This window comes from Convolutriloba macropyga, chromosome 6 (genome assembly GCF_964194025.1).
Source record: "Convolutriloba macropyga chromosome 6, txConMacr16.3, whole genome shotgun sequence".
Taxonomy (NCBI): domain Eukaryota; kingdom Metazoa; phylum Xenacoelomorpha; order Acoela; family Convolutidae; genus Convolutriloba; species Convolutriloba macropyga.
In genome coordinates, this window is record NC_134473.1 from 26261869 (window position 1) to 26282320 (window position 20452).

General features: G+C 33.2%; 1 protein-coding gene across 8 annotated transcripts in view; it reads left to right on the top strand.

Moving 5' to 3' along the window:
* The window catches only part of LOC142341596 (alpha-1B adrenergic receptor-like), a 213196-nt gene extending 206045 nt beyond the window's left edge, over window positions 1–7151 (top strand). For all 8 annotated transcript variants that reach the window (XM_075392669.1, XM_075392670.1, XM_075392672.1 and 5 more), the window contains one exon: window positions 5224–7151. In XM_075392669.1, coding sequence (XP_075248784.1) covers window positions 5995–7125 — 1131 coding nt within the window. In that variant the 5' untranslated portion in view covers window positions 5224–5994 and the 3' untranslated portion in view covers window positions 7126–7151. The remainder of the gene's footprint in view (window positions 1–5223) is intronic.
* Window positions 7152–20452: the final 13301 nt, after the last annotated feature.

The following is a 20452-nucleotide window of genomic DNA, read 5'->3' on the forward strand; positions in this document are numbered from 1 at the left end:
AAACAAAATTTTTTTCAAAACAATAAAATTATGCTAAAGGTTTTCAACTTTTTTATAAAAAAATTGTAACCTATATATTTAACGATTTGTATGAGTATCTATATCTAAAAATTCTTTGCCAATATTCTTCTTAAAAAAACACCAGGTAATCTTTTATCAAAGGCAAGACACTTATTGCAACATTCTCGTGGGAAAAATTGATGCTGGAGTTTGTTGCGAAATTATCACTGCAATCGCTTTGCATCATCCAGCATCACAGTAATTGCTTTTCTGGTCGACTGATTTTGTCATATTTTTCCTCACTTATCGCCATGTAAAGACTATCAGTATCCGTTTCAATCAACTCATATCAGTTTGGACTGCAGCAATAGGAGCAGAATTTGTAATTAACTTGCAACATTGTCGGTTCGGCGTGCTGGATGATGAAAAAAGAAATGTCTTGTTCTTTTTTACCTGATAAATCTGGTCTGGAAACTCATTCAGCGACTTGAAAGACCTGTTGTTAATAAACTTATCCACATGAGCCCTTTCACGTGTTTTGTATGCTTATGTTGACCGCAGTCCATTATCCGATAAACAGATGAACTATTTCCGATCAACTTCATGATCTCTGCAACGACAGTTGACTCTGTTCTGATCTCCTTCGGGGCGAGCATCAACAGCATTCTGAAAAACCGATTCAAAACAGCAGCAGGGAGTGTATTGCAGAAGCCAAAAAACCTGCGTCTTTGAAAAAACAGATATTACAAAAACAAGAATTTTTTTACCTAAATTTTAATTCAAAAGTGATATTTAAATACAAATTGATTTCAAAAATGCATTTTTAAAACTCAATTCAATTATAGTATCAAAGTATCAATTCAAAAGCATACATAAAATTCAGTTTTTTCTGACTGTAGAAACAGAATATTACAAATTCACCAGTCAATTAGTCATGTCAGAAAATACTAGTCTTCGATCTGAAATTGTACAGGAAATATAACCAAATAATAGTCAAAGAAATAACTTCTCAGTTTGCTAGTTTAGTTACTATACAATTCAGCAGCTCGTCTGAATTTGCATGATGGAGGACACATTTTGCATTCGTTTTCATCAGTATCTGTTTTTTTACATCCCACACACTCAAGGTTATTGACAGCAGGAGCCCTTCTCTTGAGAGCCTTTTGAATACAATATTCCGGTTGCTCACGTTTGAGGGAAGTTTTTTCAGATATTTTTTCACTTGCCTCATTAGATGAAATAAGATCTTGGTAACCTGTATACTCATTGACTACTGTACTAAGGATGGTTCTGGCAGACTTCAATGAAGTATTCTCAACAGTCGTTGCTCCTTGTACTACTTTCATTGCATCTTGTCCAGGTTCTGTAGAAAAACACGAAAAAGGGACTGCCTTGTCAAATTTTTTGTTGTCTAACTTAGGCCCAAGTGCGTTCTCCTCTTCTATACTTGCGAAAATACTCTCTGTCATTGACCCATTTTCCCACTCGTCACAATCCCGATCAGGTTTCTGCTCCTGCAAATTTTTAAAGTCGTCAGACACACACCAGAGGAATTTAAGTTGCTTCTCCTCCTCAAAAAATCCCAGTTGATTTTCATACATTGGTCTATAAGACAACTGACTCCAACACAACTCCATAATCACAGAACTGCGCACGGACTGATCTGCTTAGTTTCATGTTGTCTGAGACGTGTAAAGTTGTGTTTTCGTTGTGGTTCTTGTAGAAATCTACAGTTGTCTGTTTGTATGGTACAGAGACTTCAGGCAAATTCTCGATTGCAATGATGAAGACCAGAAGCTGCCTCGGAATTGAGAATGGAGGATCAGCTACCCAGCCGAAGCACGTTATCCTCTCCTTTATAATTGCTACATCATCATTGAAGTCGGGGAAGAAGAAGTGTACCTTAAGATTTTCGTTCAATTTCACAGATTTGATATTCATTATTGCGGCCTCTTTTTGGTTGAAGACGGTTGAACTCCTAAACAAACTGAAGTTTACAGATATTCCAAAATCTTTCTCTCTGAAGAATTAATAAGCAATTTGCGAATGAGTACGGTGATTATAATAACCCTCTATTTGTTTTTTGGTCTGTTTTCATATTTTATAACGGAGGAGACTTACCTGGAATCGGAAATAGGAAGATGTCCTAGAGATGAAGAATATTCACTGAAAAGTTTATTACTGACAATTTAGGTTTGTAGCAAAAGGAGATTGAAATTGTCTCCGAAAAAAAGAATGAAAAAGCCAACTATAGCTGTGTTGTTGAAAGGAAGAAAAAGAAGCACAATGAGTTGGACTTTTGTTTGTACACTACAAAAAATGACATCATTATGACGCAATAGTGACCTAATTATTATTATGAGAAAGACTTCAATCACGTGAATTGTGCACGCTTTGATAACGTAACAATAATCATATCGTAAGTAGTAAGGATTATTTTTTGTTCACAAGAGTTCAGTGACCCCATACAATACCTAGGTATCCCTAACTGTAGCAGTCATATGACGTAGCTGGAATAAGTTTTGTTCCAAAACAAAGAGTTCATTGACCCTCTTACAAAAAATGAGATCACCTAATTGTTTGTAATTGAGAAGATAAAAGCACGTAATTGTTAAATTACTATGATTGAACTCAAACATTTAAAGATTAATTCTGTAAAAAAGCAAATACTTGGTGACAAATTTGTGCTCATTAAACCTATATCGATCACCTAAAAAGATTCATCATCACAAAAGATGATCTCAAAAGTTGATGTTTTGAGGTCACTAAATAATTGGATTGTTAGAACTTAGAGAAATACAGATGATGGTAATATTGTCTAATTTTTGATATATTTTTGATAAATATTTGATACAATTTTGTTATTTAGCTTAGAATTTGGGAATTTTTTGTCAATGCTAAAAAGTTGGGTTGAATTTGGTTGCTCTTTGACAAGATTTGTTACTTTGAGGTAAAAATGGGTATTTTTTGGCGAGATTTGTGTCTCTTTGTCTGGCAATTATTGAGATATTTTTGCTAGAACTGTGTTCTTTTACGCAACATTTAGGGTTTTTTGGCAAAACGTAGTAGATTTTGGTAATAATTGGGTTTTTGCAATGAATTGAATTGTGTAAATCTGGACTAGAAAAAAGATATTTCTGGGCTAGAATTGTTTTTTGGCAATAGTTTGATATTTTTTGGTAACATTTGGATATTTTTGACAAAAACTGGATGTTTTGTGTCAGGAATTGGGTGTTTTTCACCAAATCTGGGATCTGTTGGCAATAGTTGGGCATTTTTCACAATAATGGAGTTTTTTTCAAGAATTTGGAATTTTTTGCCAAGAATTGGGTATTTTTTGACAATAATTGGGTAACTTTTGGCAATAATTGGGTATTTTTTTGACAACGATTGGCTATTTTTGGACAAGAATTGGGTGTTTTTGGCAAGAGTTGGGTATTTTTGCCAAGAATTGGGTACTTTTTGTTATGAAATGGGTTTTTTTTCATATTTTCAAGAATAGGGTATTTTTTACAAGAATTGAGTATTTTTTACCAAAAACATTTTTTTTGGTTTCAAGTTTCAGAATCTAAAACTTCAAAAAATACAAATTTGTCCTCTTTTCACGAATTTTAAAATAAATCCATTGGATTCTGCGTTGAAAATTACGCTATAAAGATGTAGTGCAACAAACAATTCCAAAAACAAAAAAGTTTGAGGTTTCAGGTTTCAGAAGCTGAAACTTCAGAAAAAACCAAAAAGTGTAACTTCTAGGAGTTAAAGAAGTCACTATCAAATGCTTTGTTTAAAAACAACATATAGAGAGTTGATATAGCTCACCATTCTGGATAAAACTATTTTGTAGTTTGAGGTTTGAGAAACTAAAACTACAAAAAACCCAAACCCATAATCAATAATTGACCGTGAAATTACCACCATTGATTTTCACTTCGAAAAATACCCTCTAAAGTTGTACTGTAGTATACATTTTCGACCAGAAAATTTTTTTTGGTTTGAGGTTTCAGAATCTGAAACCACGAAAAAATAAAAAAATTTTCAGTGATGGTTTTCTGTGTTTTAGTATTTTTCATTGAAATCTGTGTAAAAAAATTTCAACCGATTATTAGAACAACTTTATATACAATTTTTTTAAGGGTTTCGGGTTTTTGAAACTGAAACTACAGAGAAAAAAACCAGAAACTACCAAAAGAAACTGGCAAAAATTCGGTTTCTTTTATGCTTTCACATCATGAGGAGTAAAAAAAAATGAAAAAAAGTGGAATTTTCAAAAAATTATACAAGAAGTTTTAGTGAAAAACTTCCAATAATTTGAAATTATTGAAAACTTCATTAATAATGGAAAATTAAAAAAATATTTGATAATTGAAAAAGTTATGCGTAAATGAAAAGTTTGAAAGTAAAAGTTCTGTAGATGAATTTTAATAAGTAGTTAAGATTTGGTGAAGTGCATTAGAGCGGAAAACTGGAAGCATTTCCGTGGGGTAATTAAGATAATTACCCCTGGGTAATTACGATAAGATGACAGGTCTATTGTTCTCACTCCCTTTTTAGGTACATCTTTGGAAATTGGACGAAAATGGGCTATACCTAATGTTAATACATAGGTACATCCTTTTACCCCCCCCCCCCAGGTCTGCTTACATATAACTACTATCGTGATTGATTTTAAATAAGTCTTTTCGGATAATTCGACAAAGCTATCTGCCAAAAGCGATAAAAACTATTGCGCTACTTCATGCGTTGCTCATTTTCTGGCTATCTATTGAAACAAGGCTAACATTTGTCCAAGATCGAGTCTTATCGGCAAATTTGACGAATTTCCAACGAAGTTTTGTTAGTTTTCGACAAAAGATGAATAGTGATTTAACGCTTTCTTTGGGGGCTTATTTTAAATGTTTACCATAACCAAACACCGCTATTTCGATGTCATTAGGCTTTTGTCAATAATTATTGGCTGTTTAGTTGACCAGTTTGACCCAATTATTTTTGAAGCTATTTCTCTTCAGACAAAAGTGACCTCCATCTACAAAAGTTGAGACCTGCTTAACTCTGTTTTGATATAAATTGAGCAAATCTCCCAGTCTGATTATACACACATCATAAACAGAAACAAACACTTAAATTGATTCCGTTAAAGGGGTGCAATTTCTTCATATCTTCAAAGGGCTTTCACTTCGCAGTAATTGTTCAAATTTTGAAAGTATTTCTGACTTTTTGTTTTAGAGTAGGTTCAAAGACGCGCTGAGAATAACGAGTTATATCTAAAATCGGTTACGACAACTATACAGCATTTACTGCTAATTTACAGGTGGCTTCTATGTAATATATCGTTTCAGTTACAAACTTTGTTAGAAAATTACGAAAATTGCGTTTAATTTGAAGTTTGAACGCTTCAGTTGTTAAAACGTCTGGCTTTATTTTTGCCACTGTTAAACGATTTTATTGAAACTCGTTCAAACTTCATTCACGCATCACCCGAAGGGCCCTAGAACTGTTTAAAATTTGTAAGCAGCGATAAACAATTCATAAACGGTTTATAAACGTCCAAGTTATTTAGCGGCGCCTCGCGTAACAGTTGCACATTTGGCAAGAATGAGTTTTGTAGAATTAAAAATTAAATCAAATTCTGGCGCATAGAAATTGATCTTTTTTGTTTATATGAATTAATTTATCGATCCTGCCGTCTAGCCTTCCGATTGGTCAAAAATAGAGAACAGTTAAAAAGTGAAGAAAAAAGCTCCACCCCTGTGATTACTTTTTGCTTCGCTTATTTGTTCACTCAGTTGGAAAATTTTGTTCACGTAAGCCTCAGAAATTTAACAGAAAAGCGCCAAACAATTATTTGCTCAGAAAATTTTACGATTTGTCTCGAAATTATTTGTTACTAAGTTTAGCTTATTTTATCAAAGATTTTAAACCCCAAATCTCTTGGAAAGTTGATTCGAGTTTCATTTCAATTTTAGCTTCGGGTACAGTTTGAATACATTTCAAAATATGGGTCCTACAGAAAATTCGACAATATTTCCGAGCCAGTTTAATCGACCCAATTCTACTTTACCAGACTCCATAATATTTGTTGAAATTACAGTTTACGATTATATTGCATTATTTTTCACAATTTTGAGAGCTTTCATTGCTGTCGTGGGATTTTTTGCCAATTTATTGGTTATTTTCTCTGTGTTATACTTCGAAAGACTTCGAGTGGCTTGTAATTATTTTGTGGCGAACTTGGCAATTTTAGATGCGACAACTCTCTTTATTATATTCACCTTTTTCATTCCTAGAAGTATTCCTAAGTTTTTAGACCACAAGTTTGACCCTATTTGTTGGGTCGCGAAAGTGAGCAATACTGTTTACATTATGAGTTTGGTGGCGCTCATTTTAATTTCGATTGATCGTTATATTTATATCGTGAAACCCCTGAATTATGAGAACTTCAAGAGAAGATGGTTTTTGGTTACGTTTCTCTCAATGGCGACTTGTGCAACGTTGCATGGTCTAGCTGGGGCGTTTATGATGTGTCGAGATGAAGCCGATGACCCTATAGAAACTATCTACAACTTTGGAAATACAACAATTAGCGTTGCGTGGTTCATAACAATTATAGCTATTTATTCCTCCATTTTCAAAACAGCATATGTTCAATCCAAAGCTACCCAGTCGTATGTCCAGATGACACAACGAGCCAGCATGAATGTGAACCCAAACACAATCCGAATCGACTCGAACCAACCTTTGACCTCCTCGCGAACAAACTCTTCGGCTGAACCCGGAAATACCTTCACCAAAACCCAGTCAAGAATCATATTCGGTTATTCGTTGATCGTCGGGTTTACGACACTAACGTTCATAATATTGACATGTTTGACAACTGCATATGCGATTGACCCTTCGTTGGGTCTTAGAGCCCCGAGTGGGTGGTTTATTCTGAAGACTGTGGCCCATATTCAAGTGACCTTGAACGCGGCTGTGAACCCGTTCATATACGCCGCCACCCAGAAAGTGTACAGAAAGGCGTTCATGTCTGTGTTGCAGTGTCGCTGTGACAGAAACAGTCGTCGGGCTGTCTGTTTGGGACCAAATGAGGCTACGGGAAGAGTTAACATTGACATTGATGTTGAGTGAATTTATACATACATTATCCAAAATTGCAGCAACCTTAGTGGCTAAATGAACAACAAGGATGCTCAGTAATGTGCGATTGTACATAAGGTTCCGACCCCGCTCATCCACAATTTTGGCATAATTGTCTACCAAATCAGGAACAGATAGAAAAACCCAAAAGCTCAAGCATTTTTCAAAAAATAGTGTATGAACAAAAAGACAGCCTCCAAAGAAAAAAAACTCAGTGGAGTAAAAAATGATGCGCTAGATTGATGAGATATGCTAATATTAAGAAAGCGTGTTGAGACAAAATCAAACAACAACAACAACAAACATTAATTACATCAAAAATTTTATGTCTGTTTTAAAAAACAAAACATAATAACAAAGTCACCATAGCGCCAGATAAAACTGAAACTAAACGAAATAACTTGTAAGTCAACAGAAGATGTGGGAACAGTCCATAATAAGGCTTGGTAACAATTAGACAAAAAAAACAAAAAAACAGTTAAGTTAAAAAGTTCTCTTATTTTTGTTTAAAAAAAACTAATTTCAAAGTAATGAAAACCATTAGAACTCAGCTCAAATATCCCACAGGTTCACGATTACCAAAGCTTCTAGAGAACGGCATTACGCTGTCGAAGCCGTAAAGCCCTTATTGCGCCCTCCAAATATGTTCGATTGCATCTAATTCGAACACTGATGATGTAGTATGTGACCTTTCATAATTGAGAATAGGTAACATGTAGACAAAAGAAATAAGGGCAAAATTAAGTAATACTTTTGTTTTTTTTTGAAACAAAATTACTTCCGAAGCACTGAAAGCCAATAATTACAATATGAAATAAATTTATAGGTTTGTGTAATTGTCCAAAGGAAGCATCTGAGACCTGCAATTATCAAAATATGTCTTACGCCTACAAAAAGAACGTCAAATATGACAAAAATCAAAAGTTAATTTTTTTGTGGAAAAACCCGTGTCGAAACCAGTAAAGTCATAACGAATTCTTTAAAAAACATTAGATTTTGTGACACCAATCTCTTTTGACACCTTTCTTTGAAACTATTAATGTCATAATTGACCTGTAACTATCGAGACTTGGTAACAAATCGACAATAAAAAGAACAAAATCGCAATGTTAAAAATCATTTTTTTCCTATTTTTTCCTCTACTAACTACCAATAAAACCTTTCATTATAACGGAAAGTTCATACGACTAAAACACTAAAACGACATAAAACAGTAAAAGACAAAATTACAAAATTCAATTAAATTCCTAAAGAAAATACTGTCCGTTAGAGCCGTTAAATTGCTTACTTTGAACGCCAATAATTAGATCTTTAAAAAAAAACATTGTCTGGCTACAACCCGAATTCTTTTTGGATTTTAACAGTCCAAGATGGGTCCAAAACTAGCCCTGCTAATGCTGTTCGTCCATTATAAACACTTAATTTTAGAATCTTTTAGATAAAGATAAATTTTCGGATAAAAAATCAAAATTAATTGCTGCGTTTTTGATAATCAACGAGAAAAGTTAGCACAAAAACGGCAAAATTTTAATTACAGAATACTCTCAACCGAAGTTGAAGTAGGCTGAGCTTTTTTTTGAGTTTACAAAGATTTTGTTATTAGTGTTTGGGTGTGTACTTTGGCAAATTTAATCAAAGTAGACTTAAAAAAGCCTAATTCGTGCTGTTTGTGATGGAAAAGGTTGAATTTTGAAATATTTAGCCAGAATTTTTGACAAACAACTTAAATAGTAATAATCGACAGTTTTTTGTCTTTAAAAACAATACCAACAACACTACTCTTCAAAATTTTAACAAATTTTTTGCAAAATTGACCGAATTTTAGGAAAAATTTCGGAAATTGTGAATAAAAACAACGGAATTCACTCTACTTTTCTCAGAAGTTTTAACCTCGAAAACTCCCTGTAAAAAAGCGAAAATAAAAAAATCTTTTTAATTCCATATACTACGCTGGACGAGCTTTCTAATGAAGCCAGTCTAAACTCTCTACGATGAATATATTGATCGGCCAAAATTGTCTGAACAAAAAAACCATTTGAGTATATAGTTCCTCCCCCCTCAAGAGGGGTCGGAACAAAAATGTGTAAACTGTTGCCACTTGATAGTAATAATAAGAAGACAATCAAAAATAAAACCAGAACAGAGTGATACAAACTTTCAGAGTTCTATTGAAACTGTTGCTGGACGGAACTTTTTTAACAGAAACTTACAAGATGGTAATAATATTTTTATACATCTTGCGAAATGACAGAAGACAACGTTTTTGCAACTTTTTCAAACCGGATAAGATAACAGCGTAGTGTCACGGGAGAACTTTACGGTTCCAATTTTTTGGTCGCCAATGCTCATTTTTTTGTGAGGTTGCTGCAATGATGTTGATACTCGTTAGTATGCAAAAATGGCCAAGTTTCCAAAATTTGTTGAATGTGACTCAAGTGATCTCCGCTTTTTTGCTCGATTTTGAGCTATACATCTTATACATGTATTTGTCGGAAGTTTGCTTCTGAATAATAAAGAGTGAAACAATTATTTCTAAAGGTTGCTTTTGTACATAGATTTGTTTCCTTTTACCCCCTCGAGCAAAATTTTTGCAACTTTCTTGGAACAGACTTCTACTTTATCCATTATTAACTTCGCCTAATGATAAGAGCAGACAGTAATAAACAAACAAACAAACAAACACTGATAAACGAATCACACTAATATATTCAGCCTCTACTCGTGACGTCAGGAAAAGCGTTCAAGCAGCACATGAAATAATGAAAATTATGAAGACAACGTTACATAGAAAACAAAATCGTTTAAAAACCATTATGCTTTACTTCCGGGGAAAAGGAAACAATCCTTGTTAATGCAAAATTTACCAAAACAATTCATTGCGCAATTGGAGCTGAAATTTGAGAGCCATATCGTAGAAAAGTGAAAGTACGTGAACAATAATGAACATTCAGCTATATCATATAAATATATTTTGTTATTTGTGCTTAGAAGTATTATTTTTGTATCATCCATTTTGTTCGTGTATGCAAACATTAATTAGTAATTTATGTTGCTTATGTGTTGAATTGTAGTTTACTTTGCAACATTTTTTCTGTGTAAGCTGAGATCTGAATGAGATCCGACTTTGTTCGAAGTGTCCGTCATCACCTTTCGCAGCTAAATGTTAAAAAAATGCAGCGAATGTTCAAATTTTGCAGCAATTTTAGTTAAACCGTTGCAAAAACGATTCACCGCAATTTTCGAAGATTAATTGTCATAATTTTTTAATACACAAATTTTCAATTAAAAAAGTCGCAAAATTTGCGGGTAAAAAAGAGTTTACAGCGCCCTGATCGAGAAGACCGAACAAAAATGAACCAAAAACCGTACCGTATAAGCGGTCTTTAACGTAAATCGATGGTTTGTTCCCTATGTTCGATTTCAGACGTAATAATGTGCCGGGAATGTTCGGGTTGGAACGTAAAAAAAGTTTTGATATGTTCGGTTGCGCAAGATTCGTTTTGCTAGGTTCTTAAACGTTAGAATTGTTCGAAATATCAGGTTTGAAACGTAGTAACTCGTCGGCATGTTTGGTTCCAAACATACGAAATTGTCGTCCTTATGTTTGGTTTGCAACCGTAGGAAATGTATTCTTTCACACAAAGTTTGAGTTAATTATTGTTCCGACCCCCACTTTAGTGGGGAGGGAGGAACTATATAATCAACTGGGTTTTTTTGTTCAGAAATTTTGGCTCATCGATATATTCATTGTAGAGAATTGTGAGTGGTATCATTAAAAAGCACGTACATCCTAGAATGCGGAATTAAAAATTGTTTTTGATTTTTGTTTTTTACAGGGAGTTATCGAGGTTTAAAGTTTGCGAATATTTGACTGTTTTTATTCACACTTTCAGTAATTTTTAGTAAAATTTGGCCTAATTTCGCTAATAAGATATTTAAAAAGTTAATATTTTTAACGGTAGAGTGTCATTGTTACCGTTGGAGATAGAAGGGCGTTATTGAATTGTTTGATCGAAGTTTTTTTGGCTAGAAATTTTGAGACAATTTTCAAAATTCAAACTTTTTTTCATCAAAAATGGCACAAAATATGCTTTTTTGGTCCACTTTATTAAAGTTTGCCAGACAAAGTGTTATAGAAACCTTGACACAGTCTTCTTAATCTTCAAAACAGCGCTAGTTGAAATTAGGCGCCGTAAGAAAGTCTTCTGGAGTTAATATTTTTGCAGATTTTACTCGATAATTATACAAAATGCATCGTTATTCTTTTAATATTTGAAGAATTTTACTCAACAGTTGGTTTAATTCGCAAACACTTGGAACTCTTAGTTGGTTTTTGGGCCCTCAGCAAAATCAGGGAAAGGCTTGATATTATCATGGATTCGTATAGAATCAGAATTTAAAAAAATTTTTTTTTGGTGCTGTCTTTTTTCAAAATATTTTGCTTTTGTTTTCTTAATGTTAATTAATGACAATTTTTCTTACGGTTCCATTAATGGCAGCACCCACTGACGGGAGCACGAGGCCGTATATATAGTTCATTTTCAGAGAACTAAAGAGTTTTTATTGCTTTGAAAAATAGTTTTGTAAACTTTAACTGAATTCTTGTGTTTTGCATTCAATTGTTATTGTATTTGCAGTCTGATTTCTATTTCTAACCATTGAAGGATCCCAATGGCTTCCTCATGAGGTGTAGCGGAACTTTTACCTTGCATTCTGTTGTTACATAATGTCTCTTATGTTATTGAATGAATTTGTTTTCAGTGATTTTTTAGGCTGGTCAATTTTTTATTTTTATTTTATCAACTTTTTGCTTATTCTCCGTAAAAACAGGCCAAATTTTTTTCGTAATAGAATACAAGCTAATTTTGTGGTGGATTGTTTAAACGGAAGGTTTCCTTGCTTTCGGTACTACGAGTTTTCATACGAAATTTTCGTAATTTTTGTGCATAATTGTAAATTTTTGATGTTGTTTTTGTTTCTTTGATGAATTTTCTCATGACATAACAACCAAATTGATAACATAGGGATTTTAGGAGAAACTTTTCTCTTGCAGAAAAATGTGGAATTTATTATATTTGCCCTCTATTTGTTGTTTATTATTGTTGTCGTACGCCAAATTTTGGGTAATTAAAGATCTCAGTGGCTAACTGTTGCCTGAAAAAATGAATTTATAACTGAAATCTGTAAACAGCTGAAGGTTTTAACGTTCAGACTAAAGTTCTAAAAAAAGTTAATAGTAATTTTCGTTTTATCCCTTTTTGTTCTGGTTTGCTTTTTTCCTATTTTATATTGTTGTATCATTTTTGTAACTTACCCTCAATAAATGGGCAATTTTTAGAGTTTTAATGAAGAAAATTATAAATTTTCTGTTGTTTTAACGCTTTGACTGATGTCTTTAGGCTTTGACAATTTGTTTGAGAAAAATTTTCTGAAATTTAGATAATTTTCTGAAATTTAGATAATTTTCTGAAATTTAGATAAATTTAGATAAGACTTTATGAGGATTAAAGAAGGCTCAAACGAAAATTTTATATTATCGCTGTTTTTATTCTAAAAATTTCCTTGCTTCAACACTGTGGTTTTGCAAAGTTATTGAAATTTTTTAGTTCAGTTTGTAATTAATGCTATTTTTTAGTCTTGAGATTTATTTAGTCTTACTAATCACAGGCGCAATTAGTTTTCCAACTAGTTGCAAAAAAATTGTCCACTGTTTTAGTCGAAAGCTTTGGTTGGCAATGATTTTTGAAAATATTTGTTTCTCAGAAAACAACTATAGGTTTTTAAGATTTGCAAATCTTATTTGTGTTAACTTGTAGCTTAGCAACTCTATAGACAAGTAACATCATTTACCTATTAAATGGGTTTTTTTGCGGTTTCATTTTCTTGTTTTCTTTTCCAAGAATCACAAAAATGGGCTTCCGTTACTTCACAAATTTTGTCAATTGAAAAATTGAAATCGAAATTTTTGAATTTTTTGTGAACAGTTTAATGTTTAATTGGCTGGGCATCGTTTTCGTGCAAATTTTTTCGTGCAAATTTTTCCTTAATGCCTGTATTTGTCGTTCTTTTTGTAGTCGTATGACATATCCTGGATAATGAAAGGCCTCAATCGCTCTCTATGGAGGTGTAAAAGAATCTCTCAATAATTTTATATGATGCATTATGTTTCTAATCGAATCGAAATTGATTCTTTTAAAGAAATCAATGTTTTATTAAATTTTGCCTTTTTGCTCATTTCTTGTCGACTTGTAATATGTATTATCTGATGCCATTTTGATTTGGTTATTAAAAGTTTTCAAAAATTGGACAACAAGTTTTGGTTGTAATTAATATTTGTAACTATTTGATTGTTGTCGCCGTCTTTTCTGGTAGTCATATTATGGTAGTCACAGGTCTCATAGGCACTCTAAGGTAGATTGTTTTTTTTTTCTTTAGTAGCTTGTTGAACAATATGTTGATATGTTAATTTTTTTCATCTCTTCCTCTTCTGGTAGACAATTAAGTGAAAAATGTAGATGAGCGAGGTCGGAACCTAGTCTGCGAACGCACATTACCGAGCCTCCTTATTTGAAATGTAGTCAAATGTTATGATAGCGTTTTGATAACAAACGTACATCGATGAGACAATTTCCAAGAACAATTGTGGAAATCCTTTGATTCTATTTCAAAGCTCACGGGACAAACTAGGTGATCAACTAAATCTGGTACGTAGACCGTTTGCTCATGATTTGAAGCCGCACAGACCAACGGTCTTCAACCCTTAAAATCAAACATCGACCTTTTCCTCCGATTAAAAAGCGAATAAACAGACAATAGCAAATAAAAAACGTATGTGCTACCGTCGCTTTTGTCTAACTAAAACCAAAAGAACCAATGAGTTTCCTACCTTTTAAAAGGGTATTTTTATAAAAAAGATTGGTAAAGAGTTCGCCGCAAACTGTTATTAGTTTTAGATTAAATATTTCAAACTTAATATTGTAGACAAACTCTTGTCTACAATATAATCGTTCCAACCCACTTGTGGGGGTGGGGGTGGGGGGAGAACTATATACTCAAATGCCTTTTTTCGTCTAAAAGAATTGCGTGTTTTTCGAAAAAAAAACCGCTCAAAAATTATGCAAAATGCATCAGATATTTTTGAGTTATTGAAATTTTTCATTTGCTAATTGAACGTTTTTTTTTGCAACGGTATGGAATAATATATTGTTCTTTTTAGATGTTTAAAATCGGGGCAAGGCTGGAACACACTTTGGATCCTTTCAATCAATAGTTCTTTGGAATATAATGGGCCGCGGTTTCTTTCAAAGTCCTGTCGCATTTTTGTTTTATGTTGATTACCGACGAGAATGATTTACAATCCAGTCCCAATTAATGAGAAAAGCTTTGCGACAAAGTAGTCCAGATGAATATGTATTACGCCTTCAGAGAAAATCTCATACTTTTTCATGGCTTTGACCATGTTTCTTTGTACTTTGTTTTCCTTTGTTTTGCCTTCATTTGTCATTCTGTTGCATCCTCACGACTTCGTTTTTTCAATCAAAGATTGTTGAATTTCTTTAAAAGCTGCGGATGGACCAATGCAAGGCTTTTGAGATGTTGTCTAATGCCTCTTAATTTATTTGAATTTATTTGTTTTAAGAAAAAATAAGTGAATTCTTGAAGATTGCCAATTTCTTTTAGTCTTTTTTCTGTCGACACATGTAGCTTACTCTCAATATATAAAGGGGTAATTTTATTCCAAGATCTGTTAAAGATACTCTCCAAAACGGTTTTAGTTATAACTGATGGCTTTTTGTCTTTCTGACTACAAAATTTTGTACAAATTTAGTGATTTTTTTTCAATATCTAACTATAACTGAGGATTTGATTTGTACCCCTTTCAAATGTTCAATTTAAAGATAATAAAATTTGGCATTGCAAAAAATTTAAAAAAATTTAACATTTCAGTAAATAGCTTCAACTTACTGATAACGGCTGCGAAACCTTTCTCCCGCAAAATTAATGAAGAATATCATTGTACTTCCCAGTTTTAGTTTCTATTGCCGTCAAAAAATAATTTAACCTCATTTTTGACAGAACTCATCATCTTGTTGTTAGATCAAACAATATATGCGCTGATGTTTAGGTTATGCCTGACTTCTTAAGAGCTTAGAATTGTTTTCTCCTAAGAAGTTGGTAAGTTTTCGATAATTTTTATATTTGGGGTTCTTTTTCTTGTCTTTTTCATAAAGACACTTTTAAAAGAATACTGTAAAATAAAAAACTACCCGCGGAAAATCCGAATGTTTTCTGTCAAATTGAGGGTCCTAATGGTTTTCATTGTCTTATAGTTTTTTATGGTTCAACCCTGTGTCTTCAATAAATTGTTTGTGAACGTTTGAGTTCTGTCCTTTTTCCGTTTTTGATGTTTTTATCGTCCTGTGATTCGGTCTCAATAATAAAAAGCAAAACTAGGTTCCTGAGTGGTGAGTTGTTGCAAAATATTCTGTTTTCATTTTCGTTGTCAATTATTGTAGCTTCCTCTTTGTAACGGCAGGTTCGCATCCAACTTTTTATAAACCAAGATTCTATCTTCATAATAGTTTTTTTAAACTAATAGTTTCTTTGCTCTGGTACTACGTATTTTCATAAAAGAGTTGTGGGTATTTTTGGGTTGTGAACATATGGGGTGTCTTCATTTTTTGGTAATTGCCCATTTCGGAGGTTTTTCTGTAAGGTTTGCAATGAATAGCTTGTTTTTAACGGTTTTGTAAACGCGTTCCTGTTAAATTTAATTGATTTTTTTTCGTTTTTGCCGTTCTTTTTGTCGTCGACGGACATATTAAGGATCAGGGAAGGTCTCAACTGCTTGCCTATGAGGTATAAACTAACCTTGATGATGAACCGAGTTGATACGTACTGGTTTTATTCAATTTCAAATTGGCTGTTATCAAATTAAAAAGGTATTTTTGAACCTTGCGCTTTTAGCTCTTTTTTTTTCAAAAAACAGCACGAAAATTATTCAAAAAAGAAAAAGACATTTTCAGTTTATTTCAATAGTTCATGTGCTAATTGACCGTTTTTTGCAACCGTATGGAATAATTAATTGTTCTTGTTAGATGTGCAAACATGTGGCCAGATTCGGACACACTTTGGATTCTTACAATCAATAGTTATTTGGAATATTTTGAGGCGCGGTTTCTTTCAAACTCTTTTTGCATTTTCGTTTTTTTTATGTTGTTACCAACAAGAATGACTTACAATCCAGGCCCAGTTAATGACAAATGCTCTGCAACAAAATGAGTCAAATTGATTCTGTATTATGCTTCCAGAGAAAATCTCATTTTTTTATGGCCTTGACAGTAGGTTTTTGTAAAGTTTGATTGTTTTCCTTTGCTCTGCGTTCATTTGTCAATCTTTTTGCAGCCTCAAGTCTTCGTCTTTTTAATTAAACATTAAGGAATTTCTTTAAGAGCTGAAGGAGGACCTTTGCAAGGCTTTCAGATGTTGTCTAAAGCCTCTTAAGGTTTATGAATATATTTGTTTTTGGGAAAAAATAAGTGAAGTTTTGAAGATTGTCATTTTCTATGAGTCTTATTTCTGCCACATGTAGCTTAATCTCAATGCATAAAAGGGAAATTTTATTCCAAGAGCTATTAAAAATACGCCTTAAATTGCTTTTAGTTATAACTGATGGTTTTTGATTTTCCTAAAAAATTTCCCAAAAGTTTTCTGATTTTTTCTAATATCTGACTATATTTGAGGTTGTAATTTGTTTTTCTTTCCCTTTTTCAAATTAAAGATAATTCGAATTGGCATTGAAAAATTGCTCAAAGAGGTTTTTTCAATATTTCAATTAATAGCTTAGACTTATAACGACTGCAAATACTTTCTTCCGCAAACTTAAACAAGAAAATCATTGTACTTCCGAATTTTTGTTCTTTTTGACCTCAAAAAATAACATAACTTCTTTTTGACAGAACACATCAACTTGTTGTTAAATCAAATAATTTTTGCACTGATGTTTATGTTTTAACTGACTTCCTAAGAGCCTAGAATTGTGTTTTCGTAAGAAATTCCAAAATTTCTGATACTTTTCTTTATTTGAGGTTCTTTTTCTTGTCTTTTTCTTAAAGACCTTATTAAAGGAATACTGTTAAAATAAAAAAATACAAGCAGAAAAATCAAATGTTTTCTGTCAAGTAAAGGTTTTTCATGGTTTTCCTTGTCTTATAGTTTTAATGGCTCAACCATGTGTCTTCAATAAATTGTTTAATGAAATTTTGAATTCTGTCCTTATTCCGTTTTTGATGTTTTTGTAGTCCCTTGATTCGGTCTCAACAATAACAGGCAAAAGCAGTTTCCTGAGTTGTGAGTTAAGGCAAAATACTCTGTTTTCGTTTTGGTTGTCAATTTTGTAGCTTCCTCTTTGTAAAGGCGGGTTCCCATCCACTTTCTTTTAAACCAAGATCAAATCTTCATGATGGTTTTTTTTTCAACGAATAGTTTCTTGGCTTTGGTACTACGCAGTTTCATAAGAGAGGTGTGGGTCTTTTTGGGTTGTGAACATATGAGGTGTGATCAGTTTTGGGTATTCGCCCAGTTCGGAGGTTTTATGTAATGTTTGGAATGAATACCTTGCTTTTAAAAGTTTTGTCACATGTTTGACCAGTCTCTCAACTTACCTAAGGTAAGAGAAGTACAGCTTGACTTGTTTAGTCCCGTTTTTATCTGATTCCATTTTTTGTTATTAAGTGTTTTTGAATTGTGTCCTTATTCCGTTTTTGATGTTTTTGTAATCCATTGATTTGGTCTCAACAAAAACAAGCAAAAGCAGTTTCCTGAGTTGTGAGTTAATGCAAAATACTCTGTTTTTGTTTGAGTTGTCAATTTTGGCAGCTTCCCCTTTGTAAAGGCGGGTTCCCATCCACTTTCTTTTAAACTAAGATCCAATCTTCACGATAGTTTTATTTTCAACGAATATTTTCTTGGCTTTGGTTCTACGCAGTTTCATAAGAGAGGTGTGGGTATTTTTGGGTTGTGAACATATGAGGTGTGATCAATTTTGGGTATTCGCCCAGTTCGGAGGTTTTTTGTAATGCTTGGAATGCATTGCTTGTTTTTAATGGTTTCATCACATGTTTGGCCAGTCTCTCAACTTACCTAAGGTAAGAGAAGTACAGCTTGACTTGTTTAGTCCAGTTTTTATCTGATTCCATTTTTTGTTATTAAGTGTTTTTGAATTCTGTCCTTATTCCGTTTTTGATGTTTTGTAGTCCATTGATTCGGTCTCAACAATAACAAGCAAAAGCAGTTTCCTGAGTTGTGAGTTAAGGCAAAATACTCTGTTTTCGTTTTGGTTGTCAATTTTGTAGCTTCCTCTTTGTAAAGGCGGGTTCCCATCCACTTTCTATTAAACCCAGATCAAATCTTCATGATGGTTTTTTTTTCAACGAATAGTTTCTTGGCTTTGGTACTACGCAGTTTCATAAGAGAGGTGTGGGTCTTTTTGGGTTGTGAACATATGAGGTGTGATCAGTTTTGTGTATTCGCCCAGTTCGGAGGTTTTTTGTAATGTTTGGAATGAATAGCTTGTTTTTAAAAGTTTTGTCACATGTTTGACCAGTCTCTCAACTTACCTAAGGTAATAGAAGTACAGCTTGACTTGTTTAGTCCAGTTTTTATCTGATTCCATTTTTTGTTATTAAGTGTTTTTGAATTCTGTCCTTATTCCGTTTTTGATGTTTTTGTAATCCATTGATTCGGTCTCAACAATAACAAGCAAAAGCAGTTTCCTGAGTTGTGAGTTAATGCAAAAGACTCTGTTTTTGTTTTGGTTGTCAATTTTGGCAGCTTCCTCTTTGTAAAGGCGGGTTCCCATCCACTTTCTTTTAAGATAAGATCCAATCTTCACGATAGTTTTATTTTCAACGAATGGTTTCTTGGCTTTGGTTCTACGCAGTTTCATAAGAGAGGTGTGGGTATTTTTGGGTTGTGAACATATGAGGTGTGATCAGTTTTGGGTATTCGCCCAGTTCGGAGTTTTTTTGTAATGTTTGGAATGAATTGCTTGTTTTTAAAGGTTTCGTCACATGTTTGACCAGTCTCTCAATTTACCTAAGGTAATAGAAGTACAGCTTGAATTGTTTAGTCCAGTTTTTAACTGATTCAATTTTTTGTTATAAAGTGTTTTTGAATTCTGTCCTTATTCTGTTTTTGATGTTTTTGTAGTCCATTGATTCGGTCTCAACAATAACAAGCAAAAGCAGTTTCCTGAGTTGTGAGTTAATGCAAAATACTCTGTTTTCGTTTTGGTTGTCAATTTTGCAGCTTCCTCTTTGTAAAGGCGGGTTCCCATCTACTTTCTTTTAAACTAAGATCCAATCTTCACGATAGTTTTATTTTCAACGAATAGTTTCTTGGCTTTGGTTCTACGCAGTTTCATAAGAGAGGTGTGGGTATTTTTGGGTTGTGAACATATGAGGTGTGATCAGTTTTGGTCATTCGCCCAGTTCGGAGGTTTTTTGTAATGTTTGGAATGAATAGCTTGCTTTTAAAGGTTTCGTCACATGTTTGACCAGTCTCCTACCTTACCTAAGGTAAGAGAAGTACAGCTTGACTTGTTTAGTTCAGTTTTTATCTGATTCCATTTTTTGTTATTAAGTGTTTTTGGTCTTAATTGTTGATTGCTTTTACTTGATTTTATGTTGGTCTTGACCAGTACTCTCGTAAATGGCAAGTCCATTGGCCCTCTAACACAGCATTGCTTTTTCCGCTTATTTGTTTGTTGAGTGATACGTAAATTTTCGGATAGTTTTTTTAAAAACACTTCATCATTTGGTAGGAAATTAAATCAAAACGTGGATGAGCGGTGTCGGAAAATTATATGCTACGCACAATACCGAGCCTCCTTGTATTATTATAATTTTCTATATTATTCAAATGTTATTCAAACAATTGTTGTAAGTTTTGTTTTAAAACAAACAATTATGAGAAAAATAGACAGTTGGGTTGAGCAACAAAAAGTCTGTAGCCTATTAAAAAAAGTAAGGGGCTTGATCTTGGCTGAAAGAGATTGCTTTGCAAGTAATGCTCTGAAATTGATCATTGTACCGAGATATTGTGGAAAATCTTGGCAAAACAAAACAACTAGAAAGCTAGTTTCTCTGCATTCACTTCTGCGGGGTTTTTGTGGCAAAAAATTGGCAAAAGTTCACTGCGATTTGGCTCATATCTTAATTTATTTCATTATTTCCAATTGAACCCAGTAGCAGATATTTGAACGTAAAGTTAATGATTCGTAGGCAGTGAAAGAAATCGGATTTTTCCAATTGAATTG